This window comes from Nicotiana attenuata, unplaced genomic scaffold, assembly GCF_001879085.1.
Source record: "Nicotiana attenuata strain UT unplaced genomic scaffold, NIATTr2, whole genome shotgun sequence".
NCBI classification, from domain to species: Eukaryota; Viridiplantae; Streptophyta; class Magnoliopsida; order Solanales; family Solanaceae; genus Nicotiana; species Nicotiana attenuata.
The window spans coordinates 237,657-258,982 of NW_017670629.1; the positions used below are offsets into that span (position 1 = coordinate 237,657).

At 37.4% G+C, this 21,326-nt stretch overlaps 1 protein-coding gene across 1 annotated transcript; it reads left to right on the plus strand.

Annotated features, from left to right (window-relative positions):
* The first annotated feature begins 12,081 nt into the window (after window positions 1-12,081).
* LOC109241689 (probable calcium-binding protein CML18) lies at window positions 12,082-14,295 on the plus strand. Its single transcript, XM_019408453.1, has 2 exons — window positions 12,082-12,986; window positions 13,925-14,295. The coding sequence occupies exon 1, from the start codon at window positions 12,486-12,488 to the stop codon at window positions 12,975-12,977; it is 492 nt and encodes a 163-aa protein (XP_019263998.1). The 5' UTR covers window positions 12,082-12,485; the 3' UTR covers window positions 12,978-12,986; window positions 13,925-14,295.
* Window positions 14,296-21,326: the final 7,031 nt, after the last annotated feature.

A 21,326-nucleotide genomic window follows, 5' to 3' on the forward strand; every position in this document is an offset into this window, starting at 1 on the left:
CTTTGGGGCTGTTTTCTCGTGCCTCTATAGATATTTTTTTAGAAACATAAGGAGCTACCCTTCGGCTATACATTGTGTCCTTTAATTTATTCACATTTGCTTCTGCTTAGGACTTAGAACATATAACTTGTGTCTCGCACTGAATACTTCATCAATGCCTTAGCATAAATTTTGTCATTGCTCAAATTGTTCAACTTCCAAAGCTCGAATAAGGTTCGGGTCAAGTAACAACTCCGAGTTGCTTTGACTTCAGAGGATCTGGAAAAAATGAAACAAAGTCGAATAGTTTATTCGGACACAGCTAATCTTAGCCGAGGTGGCTCTTTTCTTGACCATAATTCAAACCGATTGATTTGATCAGATCAGGCATAATACTTATAGAATTAAAATGTGTAAGAACCTTACTTTTTATAATTACGAACTCAGACGTCTCCGAGTCGTTTATGCATTGGGGTGGAAGCTCTAATGGCTTCATACCTTAAGTTGGCCATAACGTTTCGTATTCAAGCCCTTCCTCGTACGCTTGGTGCCCTCGGGGTTTTATTAACCCAATTTGTCCAGCCTTTTTGTCAGACGGCAGTCCCCGGTTCGGGGCGACCCGTAGGCTTAGGGGTCTTTAAATAATTGGGCACGATCTCGTGGACTCTTACTGCTTTTGGGGTTTCATCCCCCTGATTAATGATGGCCCGTGGGCTTAAAAGGTTCTGAACCCAATATTTATTCTAAGTGACATAATGATAACATTGCTCGTGTAAGCGTGAACCGATGAAGCATAGAAGGTGAATTTCTCACTTTATTACTTCAAACGTAGTGTATATAATCGAACATACAAAAACTATCTGCCATGGCAAGAATGAGCTATCCGAGCACGATTCATTGACCGTTTGACCTTTACAATAAATCCTATTATTCGAGCCATTGTCTTCGAAATTCCCAAACTCAGATCTTTGGTTCTTGATTCAGGGTGTGATAGTCTCCTAGTACTCGAGGCCGAATTTTGAGGGCTTGAGTGCTATTGATACGATGCGGGCAGTCCCCAGTCCCCGGTCCTAGATCGGTCTTCAAAACTAGAGTGTCACGTTTACTATTGCCTCGTTAAAAACCTTGTCGTAAAACCCATTTAAGAAAAAAATCGTCGAAGGGAAAAAGAGTGCAACACGTGCTTTTAGACCTAATTCTTGGAGTTGACTTTGATTGAGTACCTGCACGGGTTAGTTTGAAGGATAATAAACCGCAAAGAAATTTAGATATTCACACCTCTTTAAGTGTGCCACATTCCAGTTGTTTTGCAGTTCTACGCCATTTTTCGGACTCAAGCTGGTACGAGCTTTTCTTGTTAACCTTTTCGGGCCTAGTTTCCCGTCATTCGGGTTCTTGGTATCTAGTGTGACTTCCCTCAATACTAATTCCCCAACTTGAAAGTGTCGAATGTTTGCCCTTCGGTTGTAATATCTTCCCATCCACTGCTTTTGAGTTGCTAACCGGACCAGGGAGGCTTCTCGTCATTCATCCATTAAATTTAGGCTTGTGGTCATGGCCTCGTCGTTAGATGTTTCTGTAGCATATTGGAACCTAAAGCTCGGTTCCACTACATCTATTAGGATTAAATCCTTCGCGTCGTAGACTAGGGAGAACAGTTTCTCACCAGTACTCGACCTTGAGGTTGTTCGATATGCCCATAGGATATCAGGAAGAATTTCTTTCCACCTTTGTTTTAAGTTGGTCAATCTTTTCTTTAGGTTCTGTAGTTTCTTCAGGTTCTGTAGTAGGGTCTTGTTTATCAATTCTTCTTGACCGTTCGCTCTTGAGTGATAAGGGGTCGATAAAATCTTTTTGATTTTGTGATCTTCAAAAAACTTATTGACCTTTTCGATGAATTGTCTCCCATTATCAAAAGTAATTTTGTTTGGTACCCTGAACTGGTAGATTATATGATCCTAGATGAAGTTGATAACCTCCTTCTCTCCGGCTTTCTCAAACGCCTGTGCTTCAACCCACTTGGAGAAGTAATCAGTCATACGAAAAAATGTACTGAGCCTTACCGGGGGCCCATGGTAAAAGACCTATGATATTCATTCCCCACTTCATGAACGACCAAGGGGAAAGGACCGAGTGCAGCAGCTCTCCCGCCTGGTAGATCATGGGCGCATGTCTCTGATATTCGGCACACTTTTGAATGAATTCCTTTGCATCTTTCTCCATTTTGTTCCAGTAATACCCGACCCTGAATTTTCGGACCAACTATTCTGCTCCCGAATGATTTCGTCAAGTCCCCTCGTGGACTTCCCTCATCACGTAATCGGTCTCTCCGGGCCCCAAGCATCTTGCTAATGGTCTGAAAAATGACATTCGGTACAGTTGTCCTTCAACCAAGAAAAATATGGCAGCTTTAGTTCGAAGGGCCTCGACTCTTTAGGATCTGATGGCAGTTTCCTCTTCTGAAGGTAGTCCACGTATTTGTTTCGCCAATCCCAAGTCAAACTTGTTGAGTTTATCTCGGCATGACCGGGCGGTATTATTGAGCTCATCAATTGAACCACCATTTTGGAGTTGAATCTTCGGAGTCCAATGACGATCATATATAGCCAATACATCAGCCTCATAGTTTTGAGCTCATGGCACATGTTGTAGCGTCCAATCTATGAACCAATGCAACACCGCTTGCAATTTATCTAAATGCCTCTGCATCCGGTCTTCTTTGACTTCGAATGTTCCGTTGACCTGGTTAACAATGAGGAGGGAATCACACTTGGCCTCGATAACCTCAGCCCCCAAGCTTTTAGCCAATTCTAGACCTGCAACCATAGCCTCATATTCAACTTCATTGTAAGTCAATTTCACAATTATAAATGATTGACTTATTATGTTACCTGTGAGGGGTGGGGGTTTAGAATGATACCCAACTCGGACCCTTTCGCCTTGGAAGCTCCGTCCGTGAATAGGGTTCAGACCCCTGAGCTAGTCCCCGAGGCAAGTAAACTCTTTATTGACCTCGGGAATCAAGTCCAGTGTGAAATCAGCCACGAAGTCTGCCAATATCTGGGACTTTATAACTGTTCGGGTTTTGTATTCAATATCGTATCTGCTAATATCTACGACCCATTTTGCTAGTCGGCCTGAGAGTTCCGATTTATGCATAACATTCCTTAACGAGTACGAGGTCACGACACATATAGGGACATTGAAAATATAGTTTTAGTTTCCTAGATGCGCTTAGTAAGGCAAACGCCAATTTTTCTAGGTGTGGATACTTCATTTTGGCATGAACTAGGGTTCTACTAACATAATATACAGGAAATCTTGTACCTTCTTCTTCCCTAACCAGGACACCACTTACCACTATCTCGGACACTACCAAGTAAAGGTATAGTTGCTCGTTCACATTCGGGGTGTGCAAGAAATGAGGGCTTGATAAGTATTATTTGAGTTCCTCCAAAGCCTTTTGGCACTCCTGGGTCCAAGCAAAGTTTCTCTTTTTCTTTAGTAATGAGAAAAATTGGTGGCTTTTATCCGATGACCTGGAAATGAATCGGCCCAATACGGCTATTTTGCCTGTCAGTCTTTGCACTGCCTTGACGTTGTTGACGATGGTGATATCTTCTATGGCCTTTATCTTATCCGGGTTGATCTCTATTCCCTGGTTAGATATCATGAAACCGAGGAACTTGGCCAAGCCGACTCCGAAGGCACACTTCTCTGGGTTCAACTTCATATTGTATTCCCTTAGTATGTCGAAGGTTTCCTACAAATGTTTCAAATGGTCCTCTGCTCGCAGGGACTTAACTAACATATTATCAATATAAACCTCCATTATTTTTCCTATTTGTTCCTCGAACATCCGATTGACTAGGCGTTATTTTTAACCCAAATGACATCACGTTATAACAGTAAGTACCAAACCTAGTTATAAAAGAATTTTTCTCGTGGTCCTTCAGGTCCATCCGTATTTGGTTGTACCCGGAATAGGCGTCAAGAAAGATTGGCGTCTTGTGCCCTACCATTGCATCAATCATTCGGTCAATGTTAGGCAAAAGAAACGTGTCCTTTGGTCATGCCTTATTCAAATCCTTATACTCTACACACATTCTAAGTTTGTTTCCTTTTTTTGGTACGAATGCGTTGTCTAGCCAATCCGGTATTCAACTTCCCGAATGGAACCTATTTTTAAAATTTTAGATACCTCGTCTTTGATGAATGTGTATTTGAACTCGGACTGTGGCCTCCTCTTCTGTTTAATTAAATGTAAGTTTGAATCCAAACTTAATTTGTGAGTTATTATCTCCGGCGGGGTTCCTGTTATATCTAAGTGGGACCAGACATCGGCATTAGGTTTAAGGAAATCAATGAGTTTTTTCTTGAGCTTGGGGGTTAACCCCATGCCCAGGTATACCTTTCTATCCAGCAGATGCTCGAATGATATGACTTATTCTAGTTCCTCGATTGTTGACTTGGTGGAATCGGCGTCATCAGGTGCTACGAAAGAATTTAGGACCCCGAAGTAATCTTCCTCATCTGTTGAACGTTCCACCCATTTTCCAGGCTCGATCGAGGCCGAAACATGTGATTGCTATTTGGTTCCTTTCTCTTTGATTAGTCACTTATATTTTGACGTTGTGATCATGGGTACTAGGGTCACTTCATCAATGATGAACATCTCCTTTGCGGCCGGTTGTTCCCCATAGACCATTTTGATTCCACCTGGAGTTGGAAATTTCAATGCTTGGTGCAGGGTCGATGGTATCGCCCTAATGTTATGAACCCACGGTCTCTCGAACAAAGCGTTGTACCTCATGTCCCCCTTGATCACATAGAACTTTACTTGTTGAGTGGTTCCGCTCGTGTTGACCTATAGGGTGATTTCACCCTTCGTTGTCTCGCATGCCATATTGAACCCGTTCAGTACTTGAACCGCTGGTACGATTTAATCAAACAGCCCTAGTTGTTCCACGACTCTCCACGAATGATGTTGGTCGAGCTACCTGGATCAATTAACACGCGCTTAACTCGAGATTTATTAATAACTACAGATATTACTAGTGAATCATTGTGCGGTTGAGTGATGCCCTCAGCGTCCTCATCTCTAAACGAGATGGATCCTTCCGCAACATAATCTCGAGTTCATTTTTCTCTTATGATGGATACTTTGGTGCGTTTTATCATCGGCCCTTGAGGAACGTCTACTCCTCCTTTAATCATAATAATATGTTAGTTCTTCCTTCTCGACCTGCTTGTTGGCGTCCCTGTTCTTGAAATGGTTTTTGGCTCGCTCATTTAGGAATTCTCGAAGATGCCCATTATTGAACAAACGAGCCACTTCTTCCCTCAACTGCCTACAATCCTCAGTTCTATGCCCGTGAGTACTGTGATATTTGCATATCAAATTGTGATCCATCTGTGTCGGATCGGGCTGGAGTGGCCTCAGCTATTTGGTCTCCTTGATACGATCTATGGCTGACACTATACTCGTTGCATCTATGTTGAAGTTATATTCTAATAGCCTTAGGGCATTTCTGACTCCGGATGATCTGTCAAACCTATTTCTATTCACCAACCTTCGATCGCTTGGACCCTTATCATTTATTCTGTCGTTCCTGGTTGAATAGCGATTGGGTCCATTTCCCCTTCTATCTGAGTTATAAGGCTAACATCGGTCTCGGGGTGTCCTAGACTCCTGATCCACTACTCTTTTAGACTTGTCGTTCGCTCTACTGGGATAAACCAACCCCAAGGGAGTCCTTAATTGGTCGTCCTCGACTCTGATATTCGACTGATACCTGTTGTGGACATCGGCCCATGTAACCGCTGGATACTCTACCAAATTTTGCTTCAGTTGTTGAGATGCAACCGAACTTGGGCGTTGAGACCCTGAGTAAGAACGGCCCAATTGTTTGCAACCGGTGGCAGGTCCATCCGTTCTATTTTGAATCTCAAGACGAATTCCCTAAGCATCTCGTTATTCCTCTACTTGACTTTGAACGGGTCTGATTTCTTCGTCTCAACTTTAATGGACTCGGCGTGAGCTTTAAAAAAGGCATCTGCAAGCATAGCAGACGAATCAATAGAGTTTTGAGGTAAACTGTGATACCATATCATCGCTCCCTTGGACAGGGTTTCCCCATATTTCTTCAGCGATACTGACTCGATCTCGTCATCCTCGAGGTCGTTGCCTTTTATTGCATATGTATAAGAGGTCATATGCTCGTTTGGATCTGTGGACCCATTGTATTTGGGGATATCGTGCATTCGGAACCTTTTCGAAATCGTATTTCGTGCCGCGCTCGGGAGGAAAGGCATCTGAATGAACTTTTTGGAATTCAGTCCCTTCACTATCGGAGGTGCCCTCGAGATCTGGTCAACCCTCCAGTTGTAAGTTTTCACTTTCTTATCGTTTGCCTCTATCTTATTTTCGATGGATTCTACTCGTTTTGTTAGTGCCTCAAGCATTTTTATCACCTCGGAAATTTCCCCGGATCCGTGCCCCTTGGGTGCTATGGCAACTTGTTGGGCTTGCAACATCTCAAAAATTAAACATAACTAACTCCATCGCCTCACCCTTCGGGTGCCTCGCGAACCGATGGTCGAGATGCCCTACGAACGTTGTTATTGGGGTCAGTTGGTAGGTTTGCATTGACAACAACCTGTGAATTAGCATCGACTGGATTAGCGATTGGAAAGCTATTAGGTTCGACAGGAAGTACACTGTTGCTTGGCATCCCGTTGTTATTTTCACCATGGTAGACTGATTCTGTGTTAACACTTAAGTGAGTAGATTGAGAATCTGACATATTGGATAGCCCTGAAATCAAACTTCAAAGAACAAGTGTAAAATAGTGTGTGTTATCAAGATTCGTTTTAAATTACCACTATTATCCTTAGCTCCACGGTGGGCGCCAAACTGTTTACCCTTAAAACGAATAACAATTAATTTGTACGCGTTTTAAAGGATATGTGGTTTAATTTAACATAAATGATCAAAGAACAGTAAATAAGTGAATTGAAATGAAATAAAACGATCAAACCAATGTGGCGAAGTAGTTAAGCCTTGCGTTAGGCTTGAATGCTAATGGCCGAGTTTAATCGAGCCCCAGAGATATAGCTCGGATCCAACTAAACAGTGAACGGTTAGAAAGAATGCTTAAACAATTGATGAAAGCTAAATCAATTTTTACTGCCTTGACATGTGTGCCAGAAACAATCTAAAAAAACAATGGGATGCTAATCTTTTCCTTCCTTCTTTCCCACGAAAATATGATCTGCAGCCAATATTGAGCGTGATCCACGCTGCAATATCCGGCGAGCGGCGAATATTTCGGCTCCCCGATTTTACTCTTACAATAAGTAATACTAAGGCCCCGCTTGGCCATGAGTTTTGCCAAAATAAATTTGGGATTTATTTTCAAAACTCATGTTTGGCCATAAATTTTGCCCATATTTTGGCCAAATCCCAAATCCCAAATTTCAAATCCCAAAATCAGCTATTGAGCTGATTTTAGGCCAAAATCCCAAAACTTGAGAATTATATACGTGTTTTTCCAAAATAAAGTTGGAAAATATGTTTTGAAAACGTATGTCCAAACACATTTTCATCTTCAAACCAAACTTCATCCATATCAAATTTTTCAAAACAAATTTGGGATCTATGGTCAAACGCTAGCTAAGAAAGAGAATATGGCAAATTTTAAAAAACATTTGACAAAGTCGTAAGGGTCATCTATATATTATTAAAAGGAGAGGATAAAGCCCTCTCCTTAAGCCAAGTGGCAGCCTAAAAAAATGCCACATGGCATAATTGGTTACTAATTAGTTTTTTAGTTAATAATTAGTTATTAGTTATTATATTTGAATTTAAATATCTATAAAAACGAAAATAATAAAAAATAAAAAACTACACATATATATATATATATATATATATATATATATATATTGGTTACTTTATTTTAATTAATAAATACAGATATCTCATAATTAGTTATGATAAAAAAAAATTGAAAATATAAATATATAAAAAATAACTACACATTAACATTGGGTGGGAGTAGTTTCAAGTTGGAGTGTTAAAATTATTTTAAAAAAAAAAAACAAAAAAAAAAGAAAAATAAAATTAACTATAATAAAAAACGAAAAAGAAGAAGAAAAACTACCCATTCAAATCGGTGAGTAGTTTCAAGTTGGAGTTTTAAAATTAAAAAAATGAAATCTATATCTATATATCTATATCTATATCTATATTTTATATTATTAAAAGGAGAGGATAAAGCCCTCTCCTTAAGCCAAGTGGCAGCATAAAAAAAAGCCACATGGCATAATTAGTTTTTTAGTTAATAATTAGTTATTACTTATTATATTTGAATTTAAATACCTATAAAAACGAAAATAATAAAAAATAAAAAACTACCATATATATATATATATATATATATATATATATATATATATATATATATATATATATATATATATTGGTTACTTTATTTTAATTAATAAATACAGATATCTCATAATTAGTTATGATAAAAAAAAATCGAAAATATAAATATATAAAAAATAACTACACATTCACATTGGGTGGGAGTAGTTTCAAGTTGGAGTGTTAAAATTATTTTAAAATAAAAAAAAAGAAAAATAAAATTAACTATAATAAAAAACGAAAAAAGAAAAAGAAAAACTACCCATTCAAATCGGTGAGTAGTTTCAAGTTGGAGTTTTAAAATAAATAAATGAAACTAAAAAAATAAAAATTACCATTTCAAATTGGGGAGTAGTTTCTTTCTAATATTCTATATTCTATATATCTTCTATATATTATTAAAAGGAGAGGATAAAGCCCTCTCCTTAAGCCAAGTCTTCTATATCTATATATCTATCTATAATTAAAAGCTAGAAAAAAGCCTCTCATGAAGCCAAATGGCAGAACAAACTATTGACACATGTAATGTTAAGACATTGTTCCTAATTTTNATATATATATACTGGTTACTTTATTTTAATTAATAAATACAGATATCTCATAATTAGTTATGATAAAAAAATTGAAAATATAAATATATACAAAATAACTACACATTCACGTTGGGTGGGAGTAGTTTCAAGTTGGAGTTTTAAAATAATAAACTAAAATTATAAAAATAAAAAACTGTCAATTCAAAATTTATTTGCTTTTTATTTATTTATTAAACCTGACAATTCCAAAAAATTAATTACTTTCTCCCACATTTGGAATTAACCGTTTTTAAAATTTTATTTATATAATCTTACAGACTTACAATTGCAATTTTATTTTACAAAGTATTTCACGAAGAATCTATCTATATTAAAAATAAAGTAAAAAAAGAGGCAAAACAATGCCATGATGCCAAGTATTATTACCATAACATGACAAGTATTTATTTTTAACGAAGTAGAAGCTTAATATATTGCCATTTGGCACATCTTATAAGACAAAATTTAAACAATTTAGGATATTTTCAACAATATTTAACGGCTAGTATTTATGCTATTTTTTTCTAACCTTTAAGTAATACTAAAATTTAAAATAAAAAGATAAATATGATAGCCATACACAATCCATGAACCCACGTTCACTTGTGTCCGGTATTTACAGAAATTTTAAAACTGTAACTAACCGAAATAAACTGTTGTAGAAAGAAGGGAACTGCTTAGACCAGAATCTTCACCAAACTGCTGTATTTAAAAGAAGCCCTAAAATATACCCACCATCATCAGAACTCCCCTTCCATGGAATCTGAGAAGGACGATTAGGAAAGAAACGTTAAGCATATTAATGGAACGAAAAATAACAGTGTTTGAGGCTTCAATGTAGCGACATTTCCAGAATATTTGGCAAATTTTCACCACTTCTTGCAGAATATTTGGCTGCTGCTTTTTGTAAAAAACTCAGGTGACTTTCACTATCCGTCTCTCTTTCAGGAATATTAGTAATTTGTTGCTATAATTCATAACCTATTGAGGAAACATCCTTCAATAAATTGCTTGGTGCATTTTTTCATTGCGTTCATTCTTTGTCATATCGTGTCTATCTTTGTTGGAGGACTAAGTGTTGTTTGCTACAAATTATTTAATTCTGCGTTATCTCTATAAGTGTTACAAAAGATTGCTCAGTCATGAAGCCATCACTAAGGCTATAATTTCATTTGAGATTGTGCTCAATGTATTTTACTAGCGTATTTCGCAGTCTTTAGTGCGGCGCTATTAATGATTAATTTGCTATTTTATTTATTCACATTTTAGTTCGAAAAACAATGAAATATGAGAACAACGACCATTTCCAAGCCTCTAAAATTAAAAGCTTAAGTATGGTGTTGTCTACTCTTTTTACATTTCCCAAGTATCATTTTTCTAAATTTATTCCGATATTTATTGTCTATCAAAATTGAAATTAGAATAATCTTTTTTACTTGAGTAAATATTGGTAATATGTTTTGGGTGGAAGGAACATATATAGTTTTTAATATATGTATGTATGTATGTATGTATGTATGTATTAATTGGTTACTTTATTTGGAGTAATAAATATAGATATCTTATAATTAAATATAAAAAAACGAAAAATAAATATATAAAAAAATAACTACCCATTCAAATTGGGTGGGAGTAGTTTCAAGTTGGAGTTTTTAAATTATTTTAAAATAAAAGGAAAAAAAATAACTATAAAAAATGAAAAAAGAGAAGAACTACCCATTCAAATCGGGAAGTAGTTTCAAGTTGGAGTTTTAAAATAATTTTAAAATAAAAAATGAAATTAAAAATATAATGAATTACCAATTCAAATTTGGGAGTAGTTTCAAATTGGAGTTTTAAAAATTATTTTAAAATAAATAAAACGAAAATAAAGACATAAAAAACTTTCAGAGAAAAATATTTAATAAAGTAATATGCTAATAAAACTTTCTATTAACAATGTAATAATATTAAATGTTAGATGATATAATAAAGAAAAATACATAACAAAAAAGTTATTCAATGCGCTCCCTGTATAAGTCCCGTTAGTTTAATAGAGATTTTGTTCATTAAAATTTAGATAATATTATTAAGAACAATAGAATAAAATTTAAAATAAAAAAAATATTTCAACAGTAATAAATTATAAATCTTCTCATATATGACAAAAAGAAAGTGAATATTAAATATTGGTTAATATAATAAAAAAATATATATAGAACAAAAAAGTTATTCACTAACTATATAAGTACCTTTGATTTAATAGAGATTTCATTATTGGGTATATCGTATTGACAAGTAAGATGACAATTGAATTTTATTAAAGCAATACAATCTAATAAGATCAAACAAGCCCTATCATAATTTAATTTAATTTAATTTTTTAATACTGACCGCGCATCGCGCGGGTACGACTACTAGTTATCTCCTAATAACGACGTGCTCTTAATTTCATCACGAAACTCCCGCGTTTTGTGGCGCAACTTTTTGCCATTTTGCCCCCATTTCCTCCTCTTCTCAATTTAATATTTTTGTGTTCATCATGATAATCCTACTTGTCCATAAATAAATTAAAATAAAAGAGGAATATTGACTTTTGTACATAAAAAAAAAGGTACAGACTGAAAAAATTCGAGTATGTTAATCTCAAATGTTGAAGCGTTTGGTCTTTTGAAAAATATTACTACTAGTATCAATCCATATCAGCACTAACCTTATCACCATAACAAGGCAGGGGCGGACCTAGTGTATAGATTACGAGTTCTCAGGAACCCAGTAACTCTTGCGTAGACTCTGTATTTATATTAAGAAATTCACCAAATATTGATAAATATCTTATTGTGAACCCAGTTATTATTGCATATTAATCTGAAATTATGGTAGGAACCCATAAGCCTCAAATCTTGGATCCGCCTCTGTAACAAGGTCTCAATGACAACATTTTGTTGTAATTATCTATAACGTATTGAATAACTGAATCATCTGTTCTGATTCAAGAATTTATTTAAATATAATAAGTAAATTGGAATATCGCAATCAATGACATATAGCCTTTAATTATATGGTAGTTGAAAGAGTAGACAAGAAAATATAAACGACTATCATTTTTTACTGGCTCAAAAAAGGAAAAAAGATGTCCCGAACATTCTTCTTTTTGTTATACAAATCATCATGTTAAAATAATATTCATTTCACCAGTAGACAGTATAATTAACTTTCTTAACAATATAAGAAGTGATAACTAATTCAACTTGGGACTCGCATTTCGTAGGTATAGCTTCTCCTTGTAAATCTATCGAATTTGGTGGATCCATTACCAAGTCCAACAAGAAAAAGTTATCAGCTAAAGAGTAGTCAATAAGTCAGTAGAAGAGGACGGCACGAATAGCGAAAAACCATTTTTTTTGAATCTGCTGCCGAAAAGTTCCCAATTCCCTTTTTTGAAGGAAAAAAACCCATTGATATTGATTTTCAAGAATCGTACAGGGCCTATAACTGTTTGCTTTATTGCCTCAGAGAAAAATATGAGCAATAAAGAACCTGTGAAGTTAGATGATGAGCAGTTGGCTGAACTGCGAGAAATCTTCCGGTCGTTCGACAGAAATGATGATGGGAGTCTGACCCAACTCGAGCTTGGCGCGCTATTGAGGTCACTTGGTTTAAAACCAAGTGCTGATCAGCTTGACACATTAATCCAAAAGGCCGATAAAAATGACAATGGCCTTGTTGAATTCTCAGAGTTTGTTTCACTTGTTGCACCGGAGCTTCTTCCTGCAAAGTCCCCTTACACGGAGGAGCAATTGAAACAGCTTTTTAAGATGTTTGACAGGGACGGAAATGGGTATATAACGGCTGCTGAGTTGGCTCATTCCATGGCTAAGCTTGGACATTCTTTGACCGTGGAAGAGCTTACTGGTATGATCAGAGAAGCTGATACGGATGGAGATGGCAGGATCAGTTTTCAGGAATTCACTCAGGCGATTACTTCGGCTGCTTTTGATAACTCATGGGCTTGATATACTTAGGTATATCTTGTCAGATTCCTAGTTTAAATATTATGTTTTGTTCTTTTCCTTGTATGTTCTTTTAGTTAGTTTACTTCCGGACTTTCTCTGCAGATGTTAAGGTTCTTCGTATATATCATTTCAAAGGGTGTTTACTGTGTAAATAATGGAATGTATACTGAAATATCCTCCTCTGCCCGAGTTCTTCTCCCTTTCGTTTTACCTATAGTATTAAGTTTTGCTGGATTTTTGGATTGAAGTATAGTTGATTGAGTAATTGACATTAGTGTTACTGGATGAATTTGGGCTTTGAATGAAGTGAATAAGTTAGATCTCAGATGTCGTTTCTTTTACCTTTTAATTTTGTCAACAGCAATGGGAAAATCCTTTTGAAAAAACTTCCTTTGCTTAGCATGAATTAGTGAGAACAACGTGCCAGCAAAAGCATCAACACTATGTCTATGCGTCATTTTAGTAATTTGGCACAGTAATAGTTAAACTTATAATTAACTGCTGAGAAAACTCAGCAGTCAACAGACATTAGGCAGCCCATTGTTATGGCTTTCAGAGGCAGTTTACTTAACCAAGAAATTAGGCTGCTCTTGCTTTTTCTCTCCCTTGGTTCAGCCCATATATAGAGTACTCATATAATTTATCCTAACTAGAATGGGATTGAGACGTCGTTATGATCAAATGGACATTTTCCAAAGCATAAAGGAATAAGCCTTCTTTGTGCTTAACCTAGTGATTTAAGTGGATCGAACTTTTTCTGGCAGCAGAAAGGAATATGTAGTGCAATGGTGTGGACGGTGGGCATAGGGATAAGGCTTCTTTATACATAACCTAATAACGAGCTAGGACTTGTTAATAGTAATGTGCAATAAATTTTGTGGCGAATGGACCAACTTATGTTGTATATATATTCTGATCAATGAACTTCAATTATCTACTTGTGGCAGGCCCTTATTCTATAGCAAAGTAGTAATGAGTGTGGTGTGTTGACCATGATGAAGAAGAGAATTTCAGATGCAGTGTTGCTTCTGTTGTGCTCCGATCCCATGCATCTTAATGCACTGCTTCTATCCGATAGAATATTTCTTTGCATGAGAGAGGCTTTCTCTCATTTTCCTCTATTGCTTTCTTCGACTGAATAATGTTTGAGTGACAATTTTCCTCTTAGATTACTGGATTTGAAGATTTGGAGTAGATTACTGTAAAAAGACTCGGAACTGCAACGGGTAAAATTAGAATGCTATTATGGATCTTGATTTTCGGGACTTGTTAATGTCTCATTAGGAACGAACGCATAACCTAATACGTGGATGCTTATGGTTTTTAAATTTTTCCAGTTCTGCTGCAACTGTGTTAGCATTTTATTGTGACCATGATGCATTACGATCAGGAATCATTATTAAGACTAGAATCATCAATGAGAATTACTCATTGGCTTTTAAAAATGGTAAAACAAACTCATTCTGTCCGTGTAATGTATATTGGTTGATCAATGAATTAATTCCTCTAGCAATTAGCAACATGTTGCATGTTCTGCTCCATTCATATCTAACCTCCTCTCTTTAAGAAAAAGAATGTACGCAGTAGTGGCAATTGCCTGCATGCACTAAGGACAGTACGACGATGATTTCTTCTATCGTAAACTATTATTATGTATCGTCTCATGAATTTGAGATTGGGTTGTACATATGCCATGCCGAGATGCAATTCTTTAGTTGAGTAGAATCATACCTATTTAAAATGAATACATCACTTTTTAACAAGTTCAAATTTAGACAGGCTTGGTAGGTTTCAAAATGTATTCCTACACCCAGTGCTTCCCTTAAATCAACGAACAAGTATAGTTCACTCACCCAACTTCATGACAAACTACACCCCACTTGGCATTCGATTCTCCCCTATTCTTTGCTGACTTCTTTTATATTGAGAGCTTCCCATTTCAGATCTTTCTCTTATTACCACAGGACGATATAACACAAGTTAAAAGTCAACATAATTGTATACGGTCAAAGTCATATGCTCCCGGTGTAGAAGCTCGACCTCAAAAACTCGATCGATGGAATGCAATTACATCAACAGTCAAGAGACAGCAGTTCCACCTCCAAGGGTCGAGACAATGTGCTGCAATCAGGTCAGGGAATTTTAGGGCCTAGTCTATGCTCATAACAATCGAGGTCATAATCTGCTATTTCCTAGATTCAATGGTGAAAATTTGGAAAGCTGACTGTATGGAATTGATCAATATTTTGTTATTGACAATACTGCTGCAAATCAGAAAGTCAGTATAGTATCAATGAATTTGGATGATGATGCTCTAGCTTGGCATCAATCTTATTTGAAATACAGAGATTCACCTATCCTTCCACCATGGGATGAGTATATTGAAGCCTTGATTGAAACATTTAGTGAGTAGTATACTGATCCTATGCTAGAACTGAAGCAACTGAAGCAGACCGAGTCAGTGAAGGAGTTTCAATTTGCTTTTGCTAGGCTATTATTTAAGTGTGACCTAACTGTTAGCCAGGAGATCTCTTGTTTTTTAGGAGGATTGAAGGAGGAATTAGTGAACCCTGTCAAGATGCATGAACCTCAGACCTTGTCCAAAGCCTATCGCCTAGCTAGATTAGCTGAAGCAACCTTAGCTGCTAATGCTAGAGCCCTAAGGAGTAACACTACTTCTGTGTCATATACTCACCTCAAAAAGCCATCCTATGAGCCACCTACCCTCAAACATAATCCTAGTTCTATTACCTCCACTCCTAGACTGGCTTTACCTCCTTCAACCACTGTTAGTGTCCCTAGAAACAGGAGAACTATTTCTCCTGCAGAAATGCAGGCTAGAAGGGCACGGGTCTTTGCTTATTTTGTGATGATAAATACACTGCTGGTCATAAATGTAACCTACCTAAATAATTATTTGTGATGGATCTAGAAGTATCAAAAGGTGAATGTGGAGAGGTTGTTAAGCAGGAATCTGAGGGGGTCCTTCTAGTGAAGAATGGTCAGCTCTGGAAGGAGATACTCCTATGATATCCCTATGTGCTTTAAGTGGATTACAAGGAGCCCATTCATGTCACTGGATATAGTGAGAAGAGTCCAATTCAAATCTTAATTGATGGAGTTAGTACACATAACTTTATTGACGAGAAGGCTGCCGAGAGGTTGGGTTGTCAAATTTGTCCTACCAGGGTGAGCTAACAACACTTTAGAAGCCACTTCTAGGGTTGTTAGGGGTTTTGAGTGGATCCTACAGGGTACCACCTTCTCATCTGACTTAATTGTATTTCCAGTTGGTAAATATGATCTAGTTCTGGGAGCTTTATGGATGAAAACACTAGGTCCCATTACCATGGACTATTCTGAGCTCACTATGACTTTCAATTATCAAGGAAAGTCTCACTTGTTGAGGGGAGTGTCTGAGGAATGTTAGGTCTCCAATCCAAATTCCTTGAATAGATTAAAAGGGGAGGATATGCAGTTCTTTATGCTACAAGTGAGGGATAGCATTCCTAGCTCACATAATGATATGCACTGTCAAGCTTTGCACATGGCCAAATCTGATAGTACTTCCCTTATTGATCAGTTGTTGTATCAATACCAACTTATCTTTGCTGAACCTACCTCACTACCTCCTTAAAGGGGAGCTTTTGACCACAGAACACCCCTCCAACCTGGTTAAAAACCTGTGAATGTTAGGCCCTACATGTATTCTTCTATTAAAAAGGACATCAATGAAAAGTTGGTTAATGAAATGATGTAGCAAGGGGTCATTTGGTGTAGCAGTTTCTCCTCACCTGTGGTCCTTGTTGGGAAGAAGGATGGGTCCTGGAGACTATGTGTAGATTACAAGGAGTTGAATCACTGCACAATCAAGGATAAATTCCCCATACCTCTTATAGATGACCTACTGGATAAACTGGTTGGGGCTACAATTTTTTTCTAAAATTGATCTCAGATCTGGCTATCATCAAATAAGGATGCTACCTGAGGATGTTCCTAAAACTGCTTTCAAAGCACATTCTGGACACTATGAGTATTTAGTAATGCCTTTTGGCTTAACTAATGCTCCCTCTACATTTTAATGTCTCTTGAATCACTTGTTTCTGAAGTTACTAAGGAAATTTGTATTAGTGTTCTTTGATGACATTTTGATCTATAGTGTTAATTTGCAAGATCATGTGGGACATTTGAAGCAGGTATTTGATACTATGGTCACTCACAATCTAATGGCCAAGCAATCTTAGTGTTCCTTTGGAGTTTCAAGGGTGGAATACTTAGGGCAATTTATTACTGCTGAAGGGGTTTCTACTGATCCTAGGAAAATTAAAGCAGTCTAGCAATAGCCAACTCCCACTACTGTTAAGCAACTGAGAGGCTTCTTGGGCCTGGCAGGGTATTACAGGAAGTTCATTAGGGGATATGGTCTTATTAGTAGGCCCCTCACTGACTTTCTCAAGAAGGATGGTTTTCTGTGGAATGCTAAAGCTGCAGATGCATTTGCAGCATTGAAGTTAGCTCCACTGTTTTGGAAAGCGTTAAGCGCAAAAAAGCGACGAGGTCTCGCTTCACAGAAGCGAGAAGCGCGCGCTTTTTTGCTGTGAAGCGCAATTTAACACATAAAAAAAATATAGGCATAGATAAATGGCTAAGAACTCATTAAAAATAACATATTAAGCAAATGTTTCATAATAGATACTAAAACTAGATAGTGAATAATCCTCAAAAGTCATAATATCTTAAGCAAATGCAAAACAAAACCACAAAAGGAGCAACATCCTATTAATTCACAGAACAAAACAGAAAACAGAGCATAAAGGGCACTTTTAATAACAGAAATAGAGCATAACAGAAGAAAACAGAGCATAAAGAACATTTTTAATAACAGAACAAAAAGAAGTCATTTAGGGCAAAATATGAGCGCTTAATCTGGAGAAAAAATTGAAAGAAAAATAGAAGAGAAGAAGAATAACAGAAGAAGACAGAAAACAGAGCATGAAGAAGAAGAACAGAAGAACTGAAGAAGAAGACTAGAAGAAGAAGAAGAAGAATAGAAGAAGAAGAAGATAGAACAGAAGAACAGAAGAAGAAGAAGAAGAAGAAGAAGAAGAAACTTACCTGTTTTGGAGCAGCAGTGGTCTGTCGCAGTGTCGCTGGAGTTCGCTGGGCTGGAGAAGAAGACCAGCGTATGTTTTGGTAACAGATGCCTTTGGAGCGTATGTTTATTTGCCCAAAATTTTTAAAAAAACCCTAGCTTCAGCCTTCTGCTCGCTTAAGCGAGCTTTTTATCGCTTTTCTTAACGTGTCGCTTCTCGCTTAAGCGAGAAAAGCGTGCGCTTTTCTAGTGTGAGTCGCTTTTTTTTTAGAAAAGCGTAACCCCTGCGTCTCGCCTCGCTTCGTCGCTTAAAGCGAGAAGCGAGCGCTTTTAATAACCCTGGTTAGCTCTTAGTTCTGCTCCTGTGTTAGCATTACTTGACTATGCTCTTCCATTTGTAGTTGAAACAGATGCTAGTAGCACAGGTATTGGTGTTGTCCTTATGCAAAATGACCACCCTATAGCTTTCATAAACAAGGGGTTAGCTCCTAGACATATGGCTTTGTCTGTGTATGAGAAAGAGCTGTTGGCTATGGTGTTTGCAATTACCAAATGGTCTCAGTATCTTTTGGGTCACCATTTTATTGTGGGATTGATCAAAAAGCCCTTAAGTACCTCTTGGAACATAAGTTACATACTGACTTGCAGATTAGATGGTTGGCTAAGTTGTTACCCTTTGACTTTGAAATCCAGTATAAGAAAGGCAAAGAGAATGTGGCTGCTGATTCTTTGTCAAGAATGTCAGGAGCTGAGTTAATGACCTTCATGGTTTCTTCTATAGAGACAGATCTTTGGAGTGAAATTCAAGACAGTTGATTTCATGACTTTGAGTTAAACAGTCTCATCACTTTCTTACAAAACAAACCACAGAAACACTTCACTTGGATAAACAATCAGCTTAAGAGGAAGGGTAAATCGATGGTAGGAAATGATTTGGGCCTAAGGACTAAGCTTTTGTAGCTGTGGCATTCCTCTCCCTCAGGTGGTCACTTTAGCATTGATGCAACCACTAGGAAATTGATGGCTTACTTTAATTGGAAGGGCATTAGAACTGATGTGCTCAATTGTTCTGTATGTCACAGGAACAAGTATGATACTTCTGCTTCAGCTGGTTTATTGCAACCTTTGCCTCTCCCTACAGTTCCTTGGACAGATATCAACATGGATTTTATTGAAGGTTTTCCCAAATCAAAAGGGAAGACTGTTGTTTGGGTCATAGTTGATAGATTGACTAAGTATGGCCATTTCATTGCCTTAGCTCACCCCTACACTGCCCAATACCTTGTGCCTATTTTTCTTGACAACATTTTCAAACTACATGGGTTCCCTGCTACCATCACCAGTGATCATGATCCTATTTTCATCAGCACATTTGGGAAGGAGTTTCTTTCTGCTCTGGGTGTCCATTTGCACACTTCTACAGCCTATCATCCGCCAACTGATGGCAAAACTGAGGTTCTTAATAGGTGTTTGGAGACTTATTTACGCTGTTTTTATTCTGATTCACCATCTGATTGGTGTGCCTTCTTGCCTTTGGATGAATGGTGGTATAACTCATCACACCATTCTGCCATTCAGACCTCACCTTTTGAACTACTTTATGGCTATCCTCCTCTTCACCTTCCTTATCTTCTTGGTGACTCTCCTTCTGATGACATTGAGAGCATTATGCTGCTCTGTGAATTTAAAATGCAGCTAGCTAAGTACCATGTGGCACGAGCTCAACAGCGTATGCAAGATCAAGCAAATTCCCATCGCACTGACATGCAATTTTCACCTTGTGACTGGGTCTTTGTGAAGCTGCAACCTTATAGGCAATCCACTCTTTCTATCTCTCCATATCATAAGCTTACCTTTCGCTATTTTGGTCCTTATCCTATTGTTGAACGAGTTGGAGTAGTTGCTTATAAATTGCTACTCCCACATGAGGTCCAAATCCACCCCATTTTTCATATTTCCCAACTCAAGTTCTGCCCCGTCCTGCCTTTTGAAATTGTCCACCCTCCTATCTTGGATCTCTCTAGTCCTTTATGTCCTGCTCCTGAAGCTATACTTGATCGCAGATTGGTCAAAAAGGGTAACAAGGCAGTTGCAAAATGTTTGGTCAAATGGCAAGGTTTGGATGCTGTTGCTGCTACTTGGGAATTTGCTTCCCTCCTTAGGACCTGGTTTCCTTCCTTCACCCTTGAGGACAAGGGTGTTCTTCCACAAGGGGGTATTGATACACAAAACTCAGAAGAAGTTCATGAGGCCATGTCACCTGCTGATGAGTAGGCTAATTTGAAAGTTAGTTATATTTGTTGTTAGTTAAAATTTGAATATTAGCTATTGGCGGGAAATGTAGTTAGCATGTTTTAGCTCATTACATAGCTCATTTGTCTTGTTTTTCTTTTGCATTTTCAGTAGACCATTGACTAGTATAAATAGCAAGCTGTAATCTCTCATTATGTACTTTTGAATGTTAAGGAAACTTCGAAATTCTCTCATTGTTCTAGCCCTTTTCTGCCTTTTCTCCCAATTCTCTTCTTCTTCCTTCCTTCTTCTACTCTTTTCTGCTCAATTCTCAGTTAATTTATTATTAGATATCAATTTTTGGTATCAAACTTACCTGCACTGTAAATGTTTGCAAATACCAAGGGCACGAGGAGGAGGTGTGTCGTTTGCTGTTGAAGAAGGTTAAAAAAGAAAACCAATTTGATGATCTTGATGTTGAAACTACTGGGGAAAAATTTCAAGGAGATTTGAGAAAAAATTTGGATGCCAAAAAATTAAGGCATGCTGCTGAAGGAAATAGCTTGGAGTTAACAAAAAATATTGGTGAAAATATATATGCCACTCATCAAGGATTAGGTAATATTCATGTGCAAAATTCAGATGTTCTTACTGGGATTGTTGTTGTCCCAGTTGAAGCAACCTTACGCAGGGATTTAGAGGATGTGCAAGCTGATGTGCAGTCTGTTAAAGATGCCAAGACCAATTGTGTTGCACTTGGGCAACTTTACCAGGTTTTACAAAAATCTGCTGCTTCAGTTGATCCTGCAGCCTCAAGTAGGGGTACATGATTGAGGAGTTACACTGGTGGATCAAGGAGGTAACACTGGTAAGATTGCTGCTAAAACTCTGTGCAGATGAGTAAGGATCAAGAGAAAATTGCTGACAAATCCAAACTTCCTAAGGACATCCCAGCTGCTACAGCTTTGGGAAGATCAAGCTTTACAAAATCATACAACTTCAAATAGGTGGGGGGGGGGGGGGGG